This window comes from Mustela nigripes, chromosome 2, assembly GCF_022355385.1.
Source record: "Mustela nigripes isolate SB6536 chromosome 2, MUSNIG.SB6536, whole genome shotgun sequence".
NCBI classification, from domain to species: Eukaryota; Metazoa; Chordata; class Mammalia; order Carnivora; family Mustelidae; genus Mustela; species Mustela nigripes.
The window spans coordinates 138,575,398-138,595,213 of NC_081558.1; the positions used below are offsets into that span (position 1 = coordinate 138,575,398).

General features: G+C 40.0%; 1 protein-coding gene and 1 long non-coding RNA gene across 2 annotated transcripts in view; one reads left to right on the top strand and one right to left on the bottom strand.

Moving 5' to 3' along the window:
* The window catches only part of GMPS (guanine monophosphate synthase), a 68,536-nt gene extending 58,115 nt beyond the window's left edge, over positions 1–10,421 (bottom strand). Inside the window, exon 1 of the mRNA XM_059391686.1 lies at positions 9,946–10,421. Coding sequence (XP_059247669.1) covers positions 9,946–9,972 — 27 coding nt within the window. The 5' untranslated portion in view covers positions 9,973–10,421. The remainder of the gene's footprint in view (positions 1–9,945) is intronic.
* A 198-nt stretch (positions 10,422–10,619) lies between these two features.
* On the top strand, positions 10,620–16,125 carry LOC132010128 (uncharacterized). The gene is made up of 3 exons (XR_009402169.1): positions 10,620–11,055; positions 11,733–11,918; positions 15,982–16,125. It is a non-coding gene; the product is annotated as an uncharacterized LOC132010128 (long non-coding RNA).
* Positions 16,126–19,816: the final 3,691 nt, after the last annotated feature.

Genomic DNA, 19,816 nt, shown 5'->3' on the forward strand with positions numbered 1-19,816 from the left:
AGTAGTCCCAATAGACAGGTGACAGTAGTGGAGCTCAGCAATGCTGAGCTGACCCACAAACTTGTCAGTACTAAATTAACTCACATGTCCTTCTGAAAATTTTTAATACCACCTAAAGTGAAATTTTACAAAAAGTGTTTAACACCAAAGCATCCATGGCAGGTTCTCAATCTGTAACATACTATGATTCTGCTTTCCCCAACCATATATAGTAGAAATACCTAAGAATGCTTTCCCCAACCATATATAGTAGAAATACCTAAGAATGCAGGGCAAAATTATTCAAAATGGCTATAATCATGCTTAGCTCTCTCTGACCTTGTCCTTAAGATACAGATTATACTGACTCTCTAGCTTTAGAAATTTAAAACATAAATGCATACTTATCTTTTTTTAAGAGGGTAACTAATGAAGGAAAGACATCAGGGAAAAGGAACCACTATTAATTAACCTCTGGAGAGGTAGGCCTGGTGAACCCAAGATTTACCATACCACGAACAGACAGAAAAGTTCTTATAAAACACCTGAAAATAGTTTTTATATGCAAATACTGCACTAATGCCAAGGCTGCATTAAGAAAGAAAGAAAGAAAGAAATTAAAATCCAGTTTTTTGCTATTATTAAATAAAGAAGTTGTTCATTCCTACTGATACATGTTTATAAAGCCAATCTAAAAGTAGCCTGTCTGCCCACAAACCACATCCTACTTCCATTTAAATACAGCTGAACAAGGTACATTTGAAAATACCCTTAAGAACAAAATATTATGATGCAATTTTTTTAAGTTTATTTTACTCTACCAATGGTTATTTCTTCTGGGCATCAAGATTATTATAACCTAAATATTTTAAACTGTACAAAATAAAAATACCAAAACCTATTAGGGTCTATCCTCTGACCCAGTAATTCCACTTCTAGGTTTATCCAAAAGTAATGAACATCTATGTCCACAAAATCTGGAAACAGTCCACATGGCCATCAACATGTGAATGGAATAATTCTAGCATATCCTACAGTGGAATACTACACAACAATAAAAATGAACTACTGATACAGTAACATAGAACAATCTCAAAAACATTATGCTGAGTGAAAGAAGCCAAAAATCACTATATGGTTCCACTTATATAAAGTTCAAAGCAGACAGAACTAATGTCTGACTATAGAAATTGGAACAGTGGTTACTGCTGAAGGAACCAAGGGACATGTAAGAACTTGGGAGTAACAGAAATGGTTTTTATCTTGACTGGGGTAGTGGTTACACAGGTATACACTTTTGTCAAAATTCAAATTGTACACTTAAAGATCTATACAATTTGCATATGAACATTTTACCTCAATAAAAACAAGCAAAACAAAATACTTACTAGTGACCTTTTTCAAATCATGTGTCTCCACAAACTGAAAAACAATGTTACAATAAGTAATTGTTTACCCTCAGCCTTCAGGAGCACCAGATGGTCGAGCTCAGCCATGGTGTCAAAAACAAGGCCAAACTTCAAATCTAAGAGCCACTCCATTACAAAACCAAAATCTATCAGGTGAAATCCACTTAAGTGGATTAAGCATCCAACTAACTGTCCATTAAAAGTTTATACTTTTATTCCTAATTACCTTTAATTTCCTTTTAAAAGGTTATCTCCTCAGACTAACCTGTAAGTCTGGTGCCTTATTTCACCCAATCAGATGTTGGGAGTTGGGAGGACCATATCTCACAGTTCATGACAATAATGCAACAACATGAAAATGCTGTAACTTACATAAATTATAATTTATATATATTATAACTTAGGATCTCACAACAAAAATGGATCAAAGACTTATACATAAGAGCTAAAGCTACAAAGCTTTTAGAAGAAAACATAGGCAATTATACAAGATTTAAGGTCATCAGTAAATGCTCCTAGGAGGCAAACTATAAAACAGACTCTTACCTATAGAGAACAAAAAGGATTGCTAGATGGGAGGGTGAAGGATGAGCTAAATGGGTGATGGGTATTAAAGAGGGCACTTGTGATGAGCACTGAGAATTATACGTAAATGATAAAACACTAAATTCTACTCCTGAAACTAAGATTAGGTTATATGTTAGCTGGAATTTAAAAAAAAAAAAAAAAGAACTTCGGGGGGGGAAAAAAGGAAACGCTCTTTAAATGAGATACTGAAAGACAAGTGACGAAAATAAGTTGAACATCAAAATTATAAGCTTTTGTGTATTAGAAGACACCATTAAGAAAGTAAAAACCCAGAGAATGGCAGAAAGTATCTGCAAGGCATATTTCTGTTAAGAAACTTGTCACTAGGGGCGCCTGGGTGGCTCAGTGGGTTAAATCTTCTGCCTTCAGCTCAGGTCACAAGCCCCGGGTCCTGGGATAGAGCCCCACATCAGGCTCTCTGCTCAGCGGGGAGTCTGCTTCCCTTCCTCTCTCTCTGCCTGCTTCTCTGCCTACTTGGGATCACTGTCTGTCAAATAAATAAATGGAATCTTTAAAAAAAAAAAAAAAGGCTATAAAAAAAAAAGAAACTTAGGGCACCTGGGTGGCTCAGTGGGTTAAAGCCTCTGCCTTCAGCTCAGGTCATGATCCCAGAGTCCTGGAATCGAGCCCCACAAACGGCTCTCTGCTCAGCAGGGAGTCTGCTTCCTCCTCTCTCTGCCTGCCTCTCTGCCTACTTGTGAACTCTGTCAAATAAATAAATAAAATCTTAAAAAAATAATAAAAAGAAAAATCATTAAAATAAAGAACTCTTATAACTCAATAAGACAAGTAATCTACTTTCAAAAATCAGCAAAGATTTGAATAGACATTTCCCCCAAGAAAATATACAAATGGACAATAAGCACATGAAAAGATGTACAGGGTGCCTGGGAGGCTCAGTGGGTTAAGCCTCTGCCTTAGACTCAGGTCATGATCTCAGGGTCCTCGGATGGAGCCCTGAGTCGGGCTCTCTGCTCGGCAGAGAGCCTGCTTCCCCTTCTCTCTCTGCCTGAATCTCTGCCTACTTGTGATCTCTCTGTCAAATAAATAAATAAAAATCTTCAGAAAAGATGTTCAACATCATTGGTCATTAGGGAAATGCAAATCAAAATCACAATGAGATACCACTTAATACCCACTATGATGGCTATAATCCAAAAGACAAGTGTTGCAAAAATGTGGAGAAATTAGAACCTCATGCACTCCTGACAGAAATGTAAAATACTGCAGCTGCTTTGGAAAACAGTCTGACTATTCACCAAAAGGTTAAACACAGAATTACTACATGACCCAGCAATTATATCCCTATGTATATACCAAAACGAAATGAAAACTTATGTCTACACAAAAACTTGTACAAGAATATTCATAGCAGGGGCGCCTGGGTGGCTCAGTGGGTTAAAGCCTCTGCCTTTGGCTCAGGTCATGATCCCAGGGTCCTGGGATCAAGCCCTGCATTGGGCTCTCTGCTCAGTGGGAGTCTGCCTCCCTCTCTCTCTCTCTGCCTGCCTCTCGGCCTATTTGTGATCTCTGTCAAATAAGTAAATAAAATCTTTAAAAAAAAAAAAAAAAAGAATATTCATAGCAGCATTATCCATAATACCCAAAAAGTATAAAAACCCAGTGTCCATCAAATGATGAATGAATAAGTAAAAGGTGGTATATCCATACAACAGAATATTATTTGGTAATAAATAAGGTAATAAATTTGGTAATAAATAACACATGCAAAAGAAAGGTGAACTTTGAAAGCACTGCACTACATAAAAGAAGCCAGTCACAAAAGACTACATACTGCAAGAGTCTAGTCATATAAAATGTTCAGAATAGGCAAATCTGTAGAGACAAACATATTAGTAGTTGCCTAGGGCTGGGAGAGAAAGGCAGGCCAGGAAACAGGAGGACTGATTGCTAAAAGGTACAGGATTTATTTTGGGGGTGATGAGAATGTTCCAAAATTAACTGTGTTTGATGGCTGTACAAATATGTGAGTACATTAAAAACAACTGTGAACAGTGCCTTTTATACAGCACAATTTTATGATATATGAGTATCTCAATAAAGCAGTTATAAAAAAATTTTTTTAAGAAAAGTAAAGAGTAGAATCTAGGTGGTATACCTAAATGCTGACTAAAATTTCTTTTAACTTGTCAGTTTGAAATTTTTCAGAAAATGTTAAAGAGGGGAAAATTATAGCATTAAAAAGTTTCACTATTACCAATAAACATACAAAAACAATTATTTATCTGTAAGTATTTTTATATTCATCTAAATTTTCCCAAATTAGTTAGGGATTCTTCATCCAAAATTTGTTCAAAGCTGCATTTTACAATACTGGAGTCTTAGATTCATATTCATAATGACACTTAGAGGATAAATATTACGAAAACTAGTTCTCCCAATTACAGACAAGGTGAAAGTGATTTAAATTTACTTAGACCTCAGTTAAGTTTTAAGAGACAAAAAGAATTCTGTCCTCCTGTGACAAACAAGAATAACAGAATTTTGCAGGTCCAAGCAGCTTTAGAAGTTTGGGGAAACATCCCCTGCAAATGTTATGGTAGCTTAGAGCAGACTATTTTACCTGGTCAATTTCAACAGTGCTGGTTCTTACCTTTTAGAAAACAAGTAACTTGACACACAATTTTTAAGAATTTCATAAACTCTTAGTATAGTTACTAATTCAGAAATATTCTAATATATACATTAGGATTAAATTTTAGCCAAATTTTAAATAGATGTCACTATTGAAATCAAGATCCAAACTCAGGGCAATATGTGCTCTATAACTGGAGTGACCATGTGGCCCAGTTTGCCAGGACTGTCCTAATTTACAAGTTATTCCCACACCTATCCATTTATCTCAGAGTCTTAATTTCTTAACCTGTTAATTTTTAACCTATGAATAACTGCATTAAAGTAACATAGGATGGGGTTTGTTACACTTTCACTTTATACTCCCCACCTTCTAGTTCTGCGGAGTACAGGTATAATGAACACAGAGTTCTCACTTCTAACTTCAGGTTCAATCTGAAAAGCCAACCACTGATATCCCATTTCTTTTTCCAGATCCTTTCCTAATAAAATGGAAGTACACTTGGACAGGGACATCTAAGGGTAGATAACTCTATCCAGCCTTGAGTGCCACAGCCATTGCTCAGCTTGCAAGATGCACCAAACCTCTGGCCAGCATCATCTGGTCACTGAGAAATATGAATAAGGCATCTGTAAAGTATATGCAGGAAAGAGATATATATATATGTTCATTCATGATGTCCAGAGAGAGTGAGAGTAATTTGAGCATTCTTGCTACAAGAGTTTTGCCATTTATTTACTATATTGTATAAAACCACAAGTATTTTTCTTTGGTAATATTTTATTTTACATCAATTATCATTAATTTTTAGCAATTCCCCAGTTTAGACAAAGAATTATAAGGTCACACTACTATAACCAAACACCTTGCTCCCTATGACATTATAATGTACCATATTAGGGAATGCACACACCAACTATATAAACCATCTCCTTGGTCCTCAAAACAATGACCGTGAAGCCGTGGCAAGGGTCCACCACTAGAAAACCAACTAACACCACATTACTTCTATAGTAGAGCTATTTTTTTTGAATCACTGTGATTCTTAAGAAAATACAGAAACTTTTCTATTTCACAATAATAATGAAAAAGGTATTCTACACAACCCAGAATTATACATGCTATACAAAGATTCAAATTTCTATGAAATGATTACTTTTCTGTTGATTAACAAAGAGCTTCAGAATTGTTTTATCCCTAAGGACTTTATTCATTTTGAGCATATAAACAGTCTAGGTTAGTAGGAAACATGAAGACACACTGTAAGCACCATGACAGAGGTAAATTATATTCTTCTGTACAGCAAATAAGTATTCATTACATTAAATAGCATCTTTTGAAATAGGAATCATTAAACAGCCTTTTAAAAGTATCAAATACATTTGAACAAGTCTACATTTAAAAAAAATACTTAAAAGACAATTATCTTCCCTAAGTAACAAGTTGGCCCAGATAAAGACAAGGCTATCTGAGGTTCCTGGAGGAATTTCAAAACCTTCCAAGTCTAACAGGAAACAAAAAATATATATATTTCTTCTGTCTGTAACAGCTCTTACATTCTAGATGAATGGGTCAAAGTTTTTTTTGTTGTTTGTTTTGTTTTGTTTTTTTAAGGTCAAGGAAGGGAAAAAAGACAGGGAGGTAAGTGTTAAGGGGAAAGGGGCAGACTCTCTTAAGCAGGCGCCATCCCCAGCGCAGAGCCCGATGAGGGGCTCAATCTCACAACACTGAGACCATGACCTGAACCAAAATCAAGAGCCAGACACTTAACCAACTGAGCACCTAGATAAATATCTTAATATCTGAACAAAATCTGAAGCAGGTAAAAAAAAAAAAAAAACTTGACCTTTGAAAAAAGTTCTATAAAGTTATCATAAAAGGACAGTTATTTAATACTCATGCATCCCAGGTAAAAAATGTTATCTCTCAATTCAATTCAAAAACTTTAATTTAAAGGGGCGCCTGGGTGGCTCACTCATTTAAGCGGCTGCCTTCGGCTCAGGTCATGATCCCAGAGTCCTGGGATCCAGCCTTACCCCTCGCCTGGCTCATACTCTCTCTCTGTCTCACTTCTTTCTTTTTCTTTCTTTTCTCCCCCCCCAACCAAGATTTATTTATTTATTTACTTGACTGAGATCACAAGTAAGCAGAGAGGCAAGCAGAGACAGAGAGAAGGAAGCAGGCTCCCCGCTGAGCAGAGAGCCTGATAAGGGGCTGGATCCCAGATCCTGGGATCATGACCTGAGCCAAAAGCAGAGGCTTTAACCCACTGAGCCACCCAGGCGCCCCTCTGTCTCACTTTCTTAAATAAATAAAATCTTAACAAAAAATAAAATTTGGTTTGTCTTATTTAAAAAAAAAATTTTTAAATGCCAATTTTAAAAGTTTAACAGATGTTGTTAAAGATCCTATATCACACGCAATTTATAAAACACCTTTAATTCAAGTATGATTTACCCTAGTCAACATCTCAGTAAAGGTGATAAAGCAGGTCCCACTTCTACTCCAGAGTCTGAGGCTTAGATAAGGCCAAAAAGTGGGAAACTTGACAAGTAGTCCAACTAGCCCAGAACAATATTCTGATAATCCTGCCTTAATAAAACAGAAAATAGTTACTATGTCTGATACTTGACCTATATATTATTCATATATAACACAGAGTAGCTATAAAAAAAAAGTTTTAAATAAACCATTACATAAAATCTTAACTTCTTAATTACATTATCTCAACTCCTTAAGTAAGAAAACTATAACCTCTGATTTGGATAATTAATCAGCCCAAATGTTTTTATAGATTTTAGGTCTCTCCCTAATTTCTATCGGGCAAAAATGTCATTTTAGAAAATCCTGATACAAATTGAAATGCACCAGAATAGGAATCAAAATCAGCTCTTTCTTCCCACTTTATGAACCAGGATTTACACAGAACTTTCAGAGTCAAATTGATGTACAAAGTAAGCTTGGGCACAGTACTTATATTTCACTCCAGAGGGAAGGGTGGTTCAGCGGTAAACTATGGAAGAGAGATGCCTACTCAGATTTCCAGGTGGATCTCTTAAAAATATCTTATTTCACCTAATTTATTATGCATATTATCTCATGTTTACACATCTCTTTACTTGAAATGTTTCTTATGATCAATGACATATCGTGGTTTAACTGTACGGAGTTTTTTCCTCCTTAAGAGTACATGAAATAATAATACATTTGATGAAATAAGTTATTTCCCTGACGGCTCCTCCTCAAAGTGCTTCCAATTCAGTTCTTATCTAATCGTTACTCCAAAACACAAAAACTAAACAACAAAAAAACAACACATGCTTGAGTATGCTATAAAACATAAAGGACCTTGAAATAAAATTAATCAGCAATTCACTTGAGGCTCAAATTTGTCAAGACTCTCCTTAAAAAGCAAGTTAAAACAAAAATATCAACTAGGAAAAAAAAATGATGTTCTATACTCCTGGGACAAATAAATTTGGAAACTGAGTCCTGAACTTAATTTTGTGAAAATACCCTTCTCAAATCACGATATATCTTTCAAAGTCTATAAATTAGGTTTGACTCCTCCTATTAGTACAGTCATTTCCTCCACTAGCACAAAGGTAAGTTTTAAGTCTCAAAATAGAAAAATGCTTTGCAAGTGAGCTAATGTACAGGAAAAAGTTGTACAATGAGGTTTACATTAGCTTCTGGGGTCCAAAACGCCAAGTTTGACTATCTTCATTTCCCTTTATAATCCTAAGAAAAGAGCTTCACGTAGTCTACGCATTAATTTTCTCGATTTGAAAAAACATATTAGGGGCGCCTGGGTGGCTCAGTGGGTTAAGCCTCTGCCTTCCGCTAAGGTCATGATCTCAGGGTCCTGGGATTGAGCCCCGCATCAGGCTCTCTGCTCGGCAGGGAGGCTGCTTCCCCCCCTCTCTGCCTCTCTGCCTACTTGTGATCTCTCTCTCTCAAATAAACAAAATCTTTAAAAATTAAAAAAAATAAATAAAAGAACATATCAGTACCTTATCTTTTCTCATTTGTTCAACAAATAGTTTTTTAATGTTTGGAAAGTACTAAGCAATCTTAGTAGGAGAGAACCTACTAATATGGAACACTTAGACACCACCATTTAAAGAGACCACCACCTAAATAAGGTAACTATCTGACTTGGAACACCAATTTCCACCTGACTTTTAAGATCCCACATACATGAATAAAATTTAAGTAATTTCTTAAAGCCAGGCTCTAAACAGTGTGCAGGAGATACATCTTGCTAAAGTTAATCTCCAGTTCAAAACTATGCACTTTATCGCAGACAAAATCGACTTTGTGAGGGTCTGAAAACTCCAAACCAACGAAAATTTCCATACAGAAGTGAAAGCGAAGGTGCTCCATTCAGAAGCGAGACCAAAGAGGAGGGTCTATAGAAAAAAGTGAGTTGGAAGCGACGAGAAGCGCAGCGGCGACCCAAACGTGCTCTCCCCGCATCAAGTTGGCAACTTTTCCAACACCCCGGGACTCCCCACTGCCCCAGCCCTCGCAACGTGGTGGCCGCGGCTCACGTCCGGGAGAGGGCTCGCCACCGCGGGGAGCGGATCCACCGCAAACAAACGTGCCAAAGCAGCAGCCAGCAGCTAGGGGCGGGGTTAGACCCACGCTGCTGCCCTCGGAGAAGGATGGAGGTGGGGGGTGCAGCGGAGGGAGCGACCCTCGGGTCACCGGCCCTGACCGGGGACTGACCGAAGGACCAGGGAGCGGGGGAGAGGAGGGAGGGCTCCAATCACGCAGCCTCACCGAGGGCCGGCCTCGCCGCCGCGGACCCCAAGGCCGGCGTTGGGAAACGCGGAGGGCCTCACCGAGGGCAGGCGGGAAATGGGGAGGCGGGAAGACTGGAGGCCAGCACAGCTTAAACGCCGCACGCGAGGCCCCGACCCTGCCTTGCCTTCCGCGGACCCCAGGTGGTCCACAGAAGGCCCCCAGCCTCCGAAGGGACGGGGTGAGGGCTGAGGAAGCAAACACACACACCCGCTTGCCTCCCAACCTCCGCCCTCCGGCCACGCTCTTCGGGCTCCCAGCCTCACAGCGGAGCGGGGGAGGCGAGGGCCAGCGGCGCGGCCGCCGCAGCTGACGCCCTCCCCGACGCCCGGAGACGAGCGGGCGCAGGAACCCCGACACGCAGACAAAAATCAACAAAGCACCTGCCGCTGCCGAGGAGAAAACATGCCACAGGCCCCGACCGGGGACTCTCCGACGCGCAGCTGCCCGGGCCGCAGGGCTGCGCAGACGGCTGGGGGGAGGGGGTCGAGTGGTGGTTCCCTGGCCCCGAAGCCTCGCCTACGCCCGGAGGCGGTGGGGCAGGGAGCCCCGCGCCGAAGAACTGACCTTGGAGTCTCCGTTGCACAGAGCCATCGGGGCCGGGGCCGGGGCCGCGGCAGCGGTGGCCACAGTCTGAGACGGGGCGGGAGAGGGCCGGCGGGGTCGACGCCGCGGGCTGGGGCTTGAGGAGGAGGCCTGGTTTTAGAAGCGGGAGGGCGCGGAGAGGAGCTAGCCGACAGCGAGGCGCCGAATCTAGCAGCAGCCGCCGAGCGCGGGCCCCAGCGCCGCGGGAGAGAAGACCAGCAGCGCGCACGCTGCCCCCGCCTCCTGCTTCCGCCCCGGCCGGCCACTGGGAGGAGCCAGAGCCCGTTCGGTTAAGTAGCCAAACCGCGGACACCCGGCAGCGGCCGCCGAGGCCAGATAAGCCCGCCTCGGGAGGAGGGGCTTTCGGGGTCCGGCCCCGCCCCCCAAGTCCTTTCCCGCCGCCGAGGTCAGCCTCCGGGAAAATAAACCCGCTGCTTCTCCAGCCCGCCCGCCCCTGGGAAGAAGGGCCTTCGGCGCCCGGCCCCGCCTCCGCCGCCAAAGTCCGCCCCCAGTAGGAACCCCACCCGCCTCCGCCTCCTCTAGTCCGCCCTTGGCGGGGAGGAGCCCCCACCCAACAGCCCTGCTCGCGTCCCGCCCCCGCACCGGGCAAGGGGCCTGGCGAGGAGGAGGAGGAGCCCGAGACCGTCGGCCCCTCCTCCGCCGCGAAGGCCCGCCTCTGAGGAAAACCCGAGCCTCAGAAAGCTTGCGGGCTGGCAGCCTTGGACCTCGGTTAGAGGCTGGGGGAGCGGAGTGGGAAGCCTCCCGAGAGCTGGGCCCCTGGGGGAACCCTTAGCCATTGTCGCGGCCCCATCTCAGGCTGTGGGGCATGGGGCAGCCAAGGCTACTGGGAAGGGTTTCGTCGTGACCTCTCAAGGGATGTCAAAGTGAAATTTGATCACGCGGGTCCGCAAAAGTTCTACAGGGGGTGCAGAATTTCCAAAAGGAAGAGGTTTGCGAGCAGCAATCTGGTGGGACGCTGAGCCAGGGGACCAGCCACGAAACTCTGCACAGCGCCCCGTGTTTTTATCCAGATGGTTTGTGGGAAAGAGGCTACAGTCCTTCCAGCCACTCCTTGGCTACCGGCAAGATCAGGTATTACTTTAAATTTGGTCACCTGGGAAACTAAATCGGGGTTGGAAAATAAATAACACTTGGAACAGCTTCCAGATTCACAAGGCCTTTTTAACAAATATTCAATTCTACGATACAGCCATTTGCTGAGCTCATGCTATGGGTCAGGGTTCAAGTACCAAGGAGCTAGAGTAAAACAACCCTGACTTATAAGAACTCTTTTTATTCTAAGCTATTTCATGAAGGTAGCGAGGTAGGATTTACGTTCTTGCCCACTTTTTTTTTTTTAAGATTTTATTTAGTTATTTAGATCACAAGTACGCAGAGAGGCAGGCAGAGAGAGAGGAGGAAGCAGACTCCCAGCTGAGCAGAGAGCCCGATGCGGGGCTCGATCCCAGGACCCTGAGATCATGACCTGAGCTGACGGCAGAGGCTTAACCTACTAACCCACCCAGGCGCCCCTCTGCTTTTAACTAATAAAGAAATTGTGGCTTAGTGAGGTAATATGCCTCTCTGCCTCTCTGAATAGGAGGTAGGGGGTACTTGATCTGGAAAAGGATAGACAATTTATTACCATCGGGAACAAAAGTTCCAAAATCCATTGACCCCTGAGTCAATGTATTTCACTTACCCTTTTTTGGGCTGAAAAGGGGATACTTGAAGTTTCTAACGCCATGGATACTGTGCTCTCTTGGTAGGTCTGCATGAGCGTCAAGAGACCAGGGTAGTAACCAATAGGAGAGACTCAGCTTACATCAATATCCACGCAGAATGGAATGGAATGGAATGTGATGTGCCAGCGTTAAGGATTGGCTAAAGCCCATCTATACTAGATAATACCTATTTTAAATATATTCTAGTGGTCACCTGTGTTTGTTGCTAAGGTACCAGGATCCTTATATCTAAAGTTCTTCAGCAGCTTTTGACTCTTTTGACCCCTCCCTTGTTCTTGAAACTGGATTTCTCTTAGATATCATAGAAGTGTCTTTTCACCTGTAAGATTGTTCTTGGTCTTTTTTTGTTTTGTTTTGTTTTTTGTTTTGTTTTTAATGATAATTGATATTGTTTCGGTCACCTTGTCTTGCCCCTCTTTCTGTATCTGTCCTACAGGAGGAAGCTTATGTGTCGCTTTTCCTCAATATTTCCATTTACTACCCTCTTTTCATCTTACTCTTCAGCTGTGTTTCTTTGGGGTACTTGTTTAAAAATCAAAACTAGGGGCGTCTGGGTGGCTCAGTTGCTTGAGAATCTGCCTTTGGCTCAGGTCATGATCTCTGGGTCCTGGGATGGACTCCTACATCTGGCTCCCTGCTTGGTAGGGAGTATGCTTTGCCCTCTGTGCTCTCTCTTTCTCTCAAATAAATAAATAAAATCTTTAAAAAATAAAATAAAAATAAAAACCACTTTTAAAATATCCTTTAATAGGCTCTATGATAGCTCTCTCCTCTGAGTTCCAGATACATATTACTCTGCAAATCCCCAGTCAAATCATCAATGGCATGTTGGGCCCTAAATTCAACAAGTCCAAGACAAAATTTCTCAAATTTCTGTACCCAGTTTCACTGAAACCATGACATTAGAGGGAAAACATTCAGTCCTTCATCCATAAGCTGTAGGTTTTTCATAGATTCCCTTTATCAAGTTGAGGAAGTTCTCCGCTATTCCTGTTCTGCTGAGAGTTTTGATCAGGAATGGATGTTGTCAAATGCTTTTTCTTTGTCTATTGAGATTATTTTTTTTTATTTTTTATTTTTTATAAACATATATTTTTATCCCCAGGGGTACAGGTCTGTGAATCACCAGGTTTACACACTTCACAGCACTCACCAAAACACATACCCCCCCCCCCCGCAATGTCCATACCCCCACCTCCCTTCTCCCAACCCCCCTCCCCCCCAGCAACCCTCAGTTTGTTTTGTGAGATTAAGAGTCACTTATGGTTTGTCTCCCTCCTAATCCCATCTTGTTTCATTTATTCTTCTACCCACTTAAGCCCCCGTGTTGCTTCACCACTTCCTCATATCAGGGAGACCATATGATCGTTGTCTTTCTCCGCTTGACTTATTTCGCTAAGCATGATACGCTCTAGTTCCATCCATGTTGTCGCAAATGGCAAGATTTCATTTCTTTTGATGGCTGCATAGTATTCCATTGTGTATATAGACCACATCTTCTTGATCCATTCATCTGTTGATGGACATCTAGGTTCTTTCCATAGTTTGGCTATTGTGGACACTACTGCTATAAACATTCGGGTGCACGTGCCCCTTTGGATCACTATGTTTGTATCTTTAGGGTAAATACCCAGTAGTGCAATTGCTGGGTCATAGGGCAGTTCTATTTTCAACATTTTGAGGAATCTCCATGCTGTTTTCCAGAGTGGTTGCACCAGCTTGCATTCCCACCAACAGTGTAGGAGGGTTCCCCTTTCTCCGCATCCTCGCCAGCATCTGTCATTTCCTGACTTGTTGATTTTAGCCATTCTGACTGGTGTGAGGTGCTATCTCATTGTGGTTTTGATTTGTATTTCCCTGATGCCGAGTGATATGGAGCACTTTTTCATGTGTCTGTTGGCCATCTGGATGTCTTCTTTGCAGAAATGTCTGTTCATGTCCTCTGCCCATTTCTTGATTGGATTATTTGTTCTTTGGGTGTTGAGTTTGCTAAGTTCTTCATAGATTTTGGACACTAGTCCTTTATCTGATCTATTGAGATTATTATATGGCTTTTCTTTTTTTCAGTTTGTTAATGTGGTAATTTATATTGATTGGTTGATTTTTAAGTGTCAAGCTAGCCCTACATTCTTGGAATAAGCTTCAAGTAATCATGATATATTTTCCTCTTCACTTTTTAAGAGGTATTTATTTTAGAGAGGGGGAGAGCACCTGCCGGCAAGTGCGTGCAGGTGCACAAGTGAGTGGGGGGGAAGGGCAGAAGGAGAGAACCCTCAAGCAGACTCCATGCTGAGTGTGGAGCCTGACTCAGTCCAGTGTCACAGTCCTGAGATCATCACCTGAGCCAAAACCAAGAGTCAGATACTCAATCAACAGAGCCACCCAGGCATCCCTATATATTTTCCTTTTTATATACTGAATTTGATTTGCTAAATCTTGCTTTCAAATTTTTGCTTCTGTGATCATGAGGAATATTAGCTTGCTGTCTTGTTGTAATGTCTTTAACTGGATTTTTTATCAGGGTAATGCTGGCCTCAGAGAATAAAGTTGAAAGTTTGTGTAGAATTATTCTTTCCAGAAGAGTTAGTATAGAATTGTTCTTTCTTTCTTAAATGTCAGGTAGAATTCAGCAATGAGGCCATCTGAGCCTAAAGTTTTCTTTGTAATAAGGTTTTTAACTCAAAGTAAATTTTTAAAAGATATAGGGCTCTTCAGGTTATCTATTTTTTCTTGACTGAGCTTTGGCAATTTGTGTCTTTCAAAGAATTTGTCAGTTTTGTCTAAGTTGTCAAATTCATAGACAAAGTGTTATTCATAATATTCTCTTATTATTCTTTGAATATCTAGACTTTGTAGTGATATCAAATTCCTCATTCCTGATATTGGTAATTTTGCTTTCTGTTTTTCCTCAACAGTCTGTCTAGAAAGAGGTTTACCAATTTTATTGATTCGAAGAACAGCTCTTAGTTCTATTTACTGTTTTCTGCTTTCTATTTCATTGATTTCCACTTTAATCTTTTATTTCCTTTCTTCTTCTTACTTTGTATTTAGTTTGTTCTTTTTCTAGTTTTTTAAGTTGGAATCTGAGCTATCAATTTGAGATCTTTCTCCTCTGTTAATATAGGTATTTAGCTCTATAATTTCCCCCCTAAGAACTACTTTACTGATATCCCACAGATTCTGATATATCATATTTTCATTTCCATTTGATTCTAGACAGTGTCTAATTTCTCTTTTGATTTTTTCTTCGATCCATGGGTTATCTAAAAGTGTGTTATTCCATTTCCAAATATTTGAGGATTTTTCAGAGCTCTTTCTGTTATTGGCTTCTAAGTTAATTCCATTGTGATTAGAGAATATATTTTGCATGATCTGAATCCTTTTAAATGTATTGAGGTTTGTTTTATGGCTTAGAATATAGTCTGTCTTGGTGAATGTTCTGTGTGTACTTGAAAAGAATGTGTATTCTGCTGTTATGTAGAGTGTTGTATATATGGCAAATAGGTTAAGTTGGTTGATAATATTGTTCAAGACTATTCTTGATGATTTTCTGTTCATTTATTCTATCAGTTATTGAGAGAGGGGTTCTAAAATCTCTATAATTGTGATTTTATCAACTTTTTATACTTCTATCAGTTTGTGCTTCATGCATTTTGAAATACTATTATTAGGGTCACAAATGTTTAGAATTGTTATTGATTACTTTATTATTATGAAATGACATTTTGTGCCCCTGGTATATTCTTTATTCTGACATTTGTCCAATATTAAAAGAGCATGCCTGGGGTGCCTGGCTGGTTCAGTTGGTGGAACATGTGACTCTTGATCTCAGGGTCAGGAGTTCAAGTGTTACATTGGGCCTAGAACTTACTTTTAAAAAGAAATAAATAAAATAAAATAGCATACCCGCTTTCTTGACTGGTTATTTGTATGATCTGTCTTTTGCAACTCTTTAACCTATTTCTGTATTTATGTTATGTTTTAAAGCATTTTTTTAAAGGCAGCAAATAATTGGATCTTGATTTTTTGTCTCTGCCAATTTCTTTTAATTGGAGTATTTAGACTATTTACATTTAATGTGATTATTAATAGTTAAGTTATGTCTATAGTTTAGAGATCCTCAAGACAGTAAGCTGGGGTAATGGAAGGGCTCATCTCTTGTTTCCTGTCTCTCAGGGTTCACTGTCCTTTAATGCTTGATATTCAGTATTTCAAAACCATTGTTTCATTTATTTTGTCTGACTTTTTATTATTATTCTTGTTGTTTCAACAGGAGGGTATATCCAGTTCCTGATACTCCATCTTTGGCAAAAGGGGGAAGTCTGGAAACCTCTTTTAATGAGTAGTTGAAGTATCTTGAACCTGTAAGTCCTTTACCTGTCTCATACATAGTTTTGTTAAGGGTGAAAATTGTTCGGAATTCAGAACAACATAGGCAACAAAAACTAGTGATGTTGATAATTCTAAATGTAATTTTGTAGTTTCTGAAACTAACACATTTTTTAGATAACATTTGATAAAATCCACAGATAGAAATTCCACATGACTTTTCAGATTTGGTGAGTACATATCATAAAATACTTCAGGTATAATCCAAGGTCATTTCATCTCTCAAACAAATATTTTAAACTTTCCATTACAAAAATTAACTTTAAAGTTTATAAAAAATATTAGATGACAACTTAAAATATGGAAGAAAGTATTTAGTATTTCAAAATCCTTTCAGGATGATATGTGAATTGTTTGTTTTGTAATTAAAGACAACTGTTTGAAAATGATTTTGGGGAGCACCTGGGTGGCTCAGTCTGTTAAGCATCTAAATCTTGGTTTCTGCTCAGGTCCTGATCTCAGGGTCATGGGATTAAGCCCTGCATTGGGCTCTATGCTGTGTGTAGTCTGCTTGATTCTCTCTCTCCCTCTTTCTCTGCCCTTCCTGCTCATGCTGTTTCTCTCTTTCTCTCTTTCTCTCTCTCTCAAATAAATAAATTAATTAAATATTTTTAAAAATTATTTTGATCATATATCCCTTGCTTGAAATCTTCTTAATAGTTCTCCATTGCTCTCAGGATGAACTTAAAACCTTTAAGCATTGCTCATTTGGTCTTTGTCTTGAGCTTTGGCTATCCCCTGTTTACCTTGTTTCCTTCTCTCTTACCACTACCCCTTCTCTCTACTCTAGCCATAGTGCTTTAGTTCCTTAAAAATGACATATTCTCTCTTGACTTAGGCCTTCTGCACATAAATATCTTCTGTCTAGAATATTTCTGTTCCCTCCCCAAAACTCTGTCTTTTCCTTTTTTGTGCTCCTTTCCCTTTCATTAGTACTCACTACCCTCTACTATATTTACTTGTCTCTGTGCACAGAAAAGTCCAGGAAGTAGTATGATCCCAGTAGCAATGAGCTAACCAAGCCACCAGATACTGGTTTCTAAATACTATTCAACAAGAGGAACCATGTCTTCTTGGAGAAAAGGCTGATTTCGGGGACAGAGGAAGGACAGGATGACCAGGAACATCCTTTGGGGCCAGAAAGTAAGGATCTACTCAGAGAATAATGGGGCCATGTCGGAGGGATACAGAAGTCAGTTTGAAAGGACTTTTACTAGCCAAATCTGGGATAATCTATCAAAATAAAAGATTGGTAAACAAATTACATCCACTGATTAGATTAGGAGCCCATCAGTGTATAATGATATAAATAAATGGATGATTAAATAGAGAGAAAACCCTTCCTTGGATGGTTGATTAAATAGACGGAAAACCCGTCCTTGTAATATAAGGAACAACGTCAACTAATAAAAGTAAAAGGAATAATTGAATTATAAAATCATCATTTTGGGGATGCCTGGGTGGCATAGTTGGTTAAGCCGCTGCCTTCGGCTCAGGTCATAATCGCAGGGTCCTGGAATGGAGTCCCACATCAGGCTCCTTGCTTGGCAGGGAGCCCGCTTCTCTCTCTGCCTCGTCTGCCACTCTGCCTGCTTGTGGGCTCGTGTGCTCTCTCGCTCTCTCTCTCTTTTTTTTTCTCTCTCTCTGACAGATAAATAAATAAAACCTTTAAAAAAAATCATGTTGCAACCTTCACAGAAATAATAAATTCAGGCAAGAAACATCAATGGATGGAAAATTTATGGATGAAAGATGGATCAAGAACAGGTTTTATTTACGTTGTCTCAAAGTATCTCTCTACAAAATAATCATACATGGAAAAAGAGTAACTTTATTGTGGAGTAACCTGAAGGTACGTCCTTATTCAAGTGATTGAAGTTAACATCAACAGTAATGGAACAAATAAACTTCATACATTATCCGATGGATGCAGTGAACCAAACACTGAATCACTTCAGTGGTCTTGCCTATAATACATAACCCAACTGTGAGTAAACATCAAGCAAATACAGTTGGAGGGACATTCCACAAAATAATCAGTCTACAGTTATTCCAGTTATCTATTGGTTTGTAACAAACACCCTAAAACCTAGTGGCTTAAAACAACACTCTTTATTTTGCTACAATTTGGACAAGGTTCAGCAGGGATAGTCCTTCTCAGTTCTAAGCTGTCATCTGGAACAGCCCAGAGCTGGCTCCACTCGGCCTCGGCTAGAGTGGCTTAAAGGCTGGGAGCTAGAATCATGTGAAGGTTTTTGCACTCACACCTGTGACACCTGATCTGGAAGACTCACACAACTGAGGGTTGGAACAGTTGCAGCCCCTCTGACACGTCTACTTTTCTATGGTCTCTTCATCATCACAGCTTTAGGGTAACTGGATTTTCTGCATGTCAGCTCAGGACTCCCAGGGAGTGTGTAAAGTGTCTGTGTGAAAGAGAGAGCCAGATAGAAGGTTACATGGCCTTTTTAACCTAGCCTCATAAATTAGGTCTACTGCTCTATATTTTGTTCATAGACCGAGGCACAGCGATTGTCTAGATTAAGAGACAGAATTCTAGAAGAGCATGTGGAACTGGAAATGTGGTGCAATGCTCAGAAAAATACAATTAGCATAGTCATCTTAGAAAATGAAGGTCATAGGAGGGCTAAGGAACTGTTTTAGATTGAAGGAGAGTAGAGAAATGACAACTGAGTAAATATATGCTCCTGGATTGAATCTTCTTGCTACAAAGGATATTGTAGGATAATTGGCAAAACTTAAAGTCTCTCAATAAGTGAAGGGTATATGGGAGCTCTTTGTACTGTTATTGCAACTTTGCTATAAGTTTGAAATCACTTCAAAATTTCAAAAGACAACACACACCATAGATTCTCACTGTTTAAAAATCTTGCAGTTAGAAGTGCCTGGGTGGTGAGTCAGTTAAGGGTCTGCCTTCAGCTCAGGTCATGATCCCAGGGTCCTGGGATTGAGACCTATGTCAGACTCCCTGCTCAGTAGGGATTCTGCTTCTTCCTCTCTCTCTGTGTGCTCTATTTAATAAATTAAATCTTTAAAAAAAAAACTTGTAGTTAATCTTTTCATAAAGGAATAATTATGATAAAAATAACCACACATATATGATACATTCCTATCTTTAAATGTACTGTTTTGTTAAAGCAGAAGACCATTGAATAAACCTGCTAGAACACTTCATATGCTGAGGCACTATTATAAATTATTACATATATGAGCACATTTAATACAATGATCTTATGACATGGGTACTATCATTATCTCCTTGTCATCTTAGTTTGTGATTGAGAAAACTGAGAGACAAATTAACTAGCATAAGGTTATACAGCCAGTAAACCAGAAAACTAAGATTCAAAACAGGCCAACTGACTCTAGCCTTTTTATTCTTCATTAAGCATTCAAAATACACTTTGCAAAATATTCTTTAAAGCCACAAATATCACTGGGTATATATTTAAGCAGACTAATAGCCCTATTACCACTGCTTCTTCCATCTATTTGCAGTGCTATAATTTTGAAGGATTTTTTAACTGGTTATCCTTTATAAAATTCATGGGTATAAATTCACTGGGGGTATATATATATATTTTTTTAAATTGTGGTAAAAATATGGAATGGAAAATTTACCATCTGAGCCCTTTTTAAGTGAATAGTTCAGTAGTGCTAAGTATATTCATATTGTGTACAGCAGATTTCCATATTTT